At 37.4% G+C, this 2,059-nt stretch overlaps 1 protein-coding gene across 1 annotated transcript; it reads left to right on the top strand.

Moving 5' to 3' along the window:
• Positions 1 to 878: 878 nt before the first annotated feature.
• On the top strand, positions 879 to 1,811 carry LOC144768749 (olfactory receptor 8D1-like). The gene has a single exon (XM_078652643.1). The coding sequence runs from the start codon at positions 879 to 881 to the stop codon at positions 1,809 to 1,811; it is 933 nt and encodes a 310-aa protein (XP_078508769.1).
• Positions 1,812 to 2,059: the final 248 nt, after the last annotated feature.

Here is a 2,059-nt window from a genome sequence, read left to right on the forward strand (position 1 = left end):
TGGTGGATGGAATACTCTGTCACAAACATGACGAATATCCCACCAACCTTATTAAAATCTCCTTAGGATATAACCAGATCGTAATAAGGCCGACAGGATTTCTGTCACGTTTGTGACTTTAATATTGCCCTCCACCAAGATCTAAATCAGACCCTTGGTCACTATGATCAGCATGTGCTCCCGGTCTGGCGAGACCAGATAAATACAGCTGGCGCTTTGTGCTTTTAAACACGATTTTTTTCTAAACTTTTAAAATTGCATATCTCTGGTTCTACTCATTGTTTGTTTGTTGTGTGGAAAATAATGTTTTAAATGTTACTCTATTTTTCTAAATTGGTGAATATTTCTTTTGTGTTGAATTTTCACTTTATTACTACTGCATAATACTTTACACATTGCCTGTCTGTTTTTGTGCCAAGCTACTTGAGGATGCGTACAGGTTAATTTGGTGTTCATTTGTGTTTCTCTTTGACAGGAATTATGGTTGCTGCTTGATTGGGGTTTCACCCCCTCAACTAGTAACCCAAATTCTTACTATGGTGTTGTACATCTATGAAGAAGCATGAAACGTGCTAGTTGGTGTATGTATTTCTTTATAAATGATAAAGTTAAGATGAAAATTGTTAATATTTACTATTTAATTGTTTTGCCTTTTGTTGAGACCTCACAGCCATTTCCCATGAATGACTAAAATAAGGATGAAAGCAATATTTCCTACTCTATTCTCTGCTGGAAAATATGTCATGGTATATGTAGTATTCATTGTCTTATGTTTGTACGTCTATTTCAGTAGCTGTTTCTCAACCCTCCAGTCACCAAGGATAAAGTATCTCCTGACGTCTCTGTTTTCATAAATTTTTGCTTCACCATCAAGACAAATGAATGATTGGAACAGGACCTCTGTCACAGAATTCATCTTTCTTGGTCTTGCAGAAGACTCAGAACTCCAGGTCCCACTTTTTGTCTTCTTTCTTCTTGTGTATATCATTACAGTAGTGGGCAATATCAGCATAATGACTCTGATCCGGTTAACTCCTCATCTTCACACTCCCATGTACATCTTGCTCTTTAACCTGTCATTTGTAGACATCTGCTACTCTACCATCATCACACCCAATATGCTGGTAAATGTCATATCAAACAAGAAAACTATTACATTGTCAGGATGTATGGCACAGATGTTTTTCTTTGGAGGCATAGGAAGTGTAGAGGTTTTCCTACTAGCAGTGATGTCCTATGACCGGTTTGTTGCTATATGCAAGCCATTGCTTTATAATTCTATTATGACCAACAATGTGTGTGCATTCCTTGTGAGTGGAGCCTATGTAATAGGCTTCCTTCATTCTCTGCTTCATGTCCTATGTCTGCTAAGGTTGTCTTTCTGTGATTCTAATAAGATTGCCCATTTCTACTGTGATTTGCCACCACTGCTGAAGCTCTCCTGCTCTGACATCTCTCTTAATGTGGCAATTCTGATTTTTCTGACTGGAGGTCTCATTTTAGGATCTCTAGCCTTAATTCTTATCTCTTATGCTTATATTCTTTACACCATACTAAAGATCAGATCTTCTGAAACAAGATGGACGGCTTTTTCTACTTGCTCTTCTCACTTTTTCTGTGTCATCATGTGCTTTGGGACTCTTGTCTTTATGTATGTAAGACCCAGATCAAACTATTCTATGGATCAGGACCGCATTGCATCTGTGTTCTACGCTGTGATGATTCCCATGCTGAACCCTCTGATCTACAGCCTGAGGAATAAGGATGTCAAAGAAGCTTTGAGAAAAATAATGTCACGAAAATCATGGTAAACATGTGTGTGCACACAAACACACACACATACACACGCTTGGAAATGTGAAAAACGTTGCTTGTAAATGTAGATGTAATAGCACACCTGTACAGGTATGTGCACTAGTAACCTGCACAGGCTATATGCACTAGTAATATGCACATTTCTGCAATGTGAGTAAATATCAGAATTTGACAAAGAAATCTTCACTTGTATAGGTTGATTGTTAAAACAATTTTTATATGACATAACATAAACTCAAAACAT

This window comes from Lissotriton helveticus, chromosome 1_1 (assembly GCF_964261635.1).
Source record: "Lissotriton helveticus chromosome 1_1, aLisHel1.1, whole genome shotgun sequence".
In the NCBI taxonomy this organism is placed as follows: domain Eukaryota; kingdom Metazoa; phylum Chordata; class Amphibia; order Caudata; family Salamandridae; genus Lissotriton; species Lissotriton helveticus.

Bases quoted from the DNA above. Each gene is read 5' to 3' on its own strand.
- LOC144768749 (XM_078652643.1), top strand. From the start codon at position 879: ATGAATGATTGGAACAGGACCTCTGTCACAGAATTCATCTTTCTTGGT.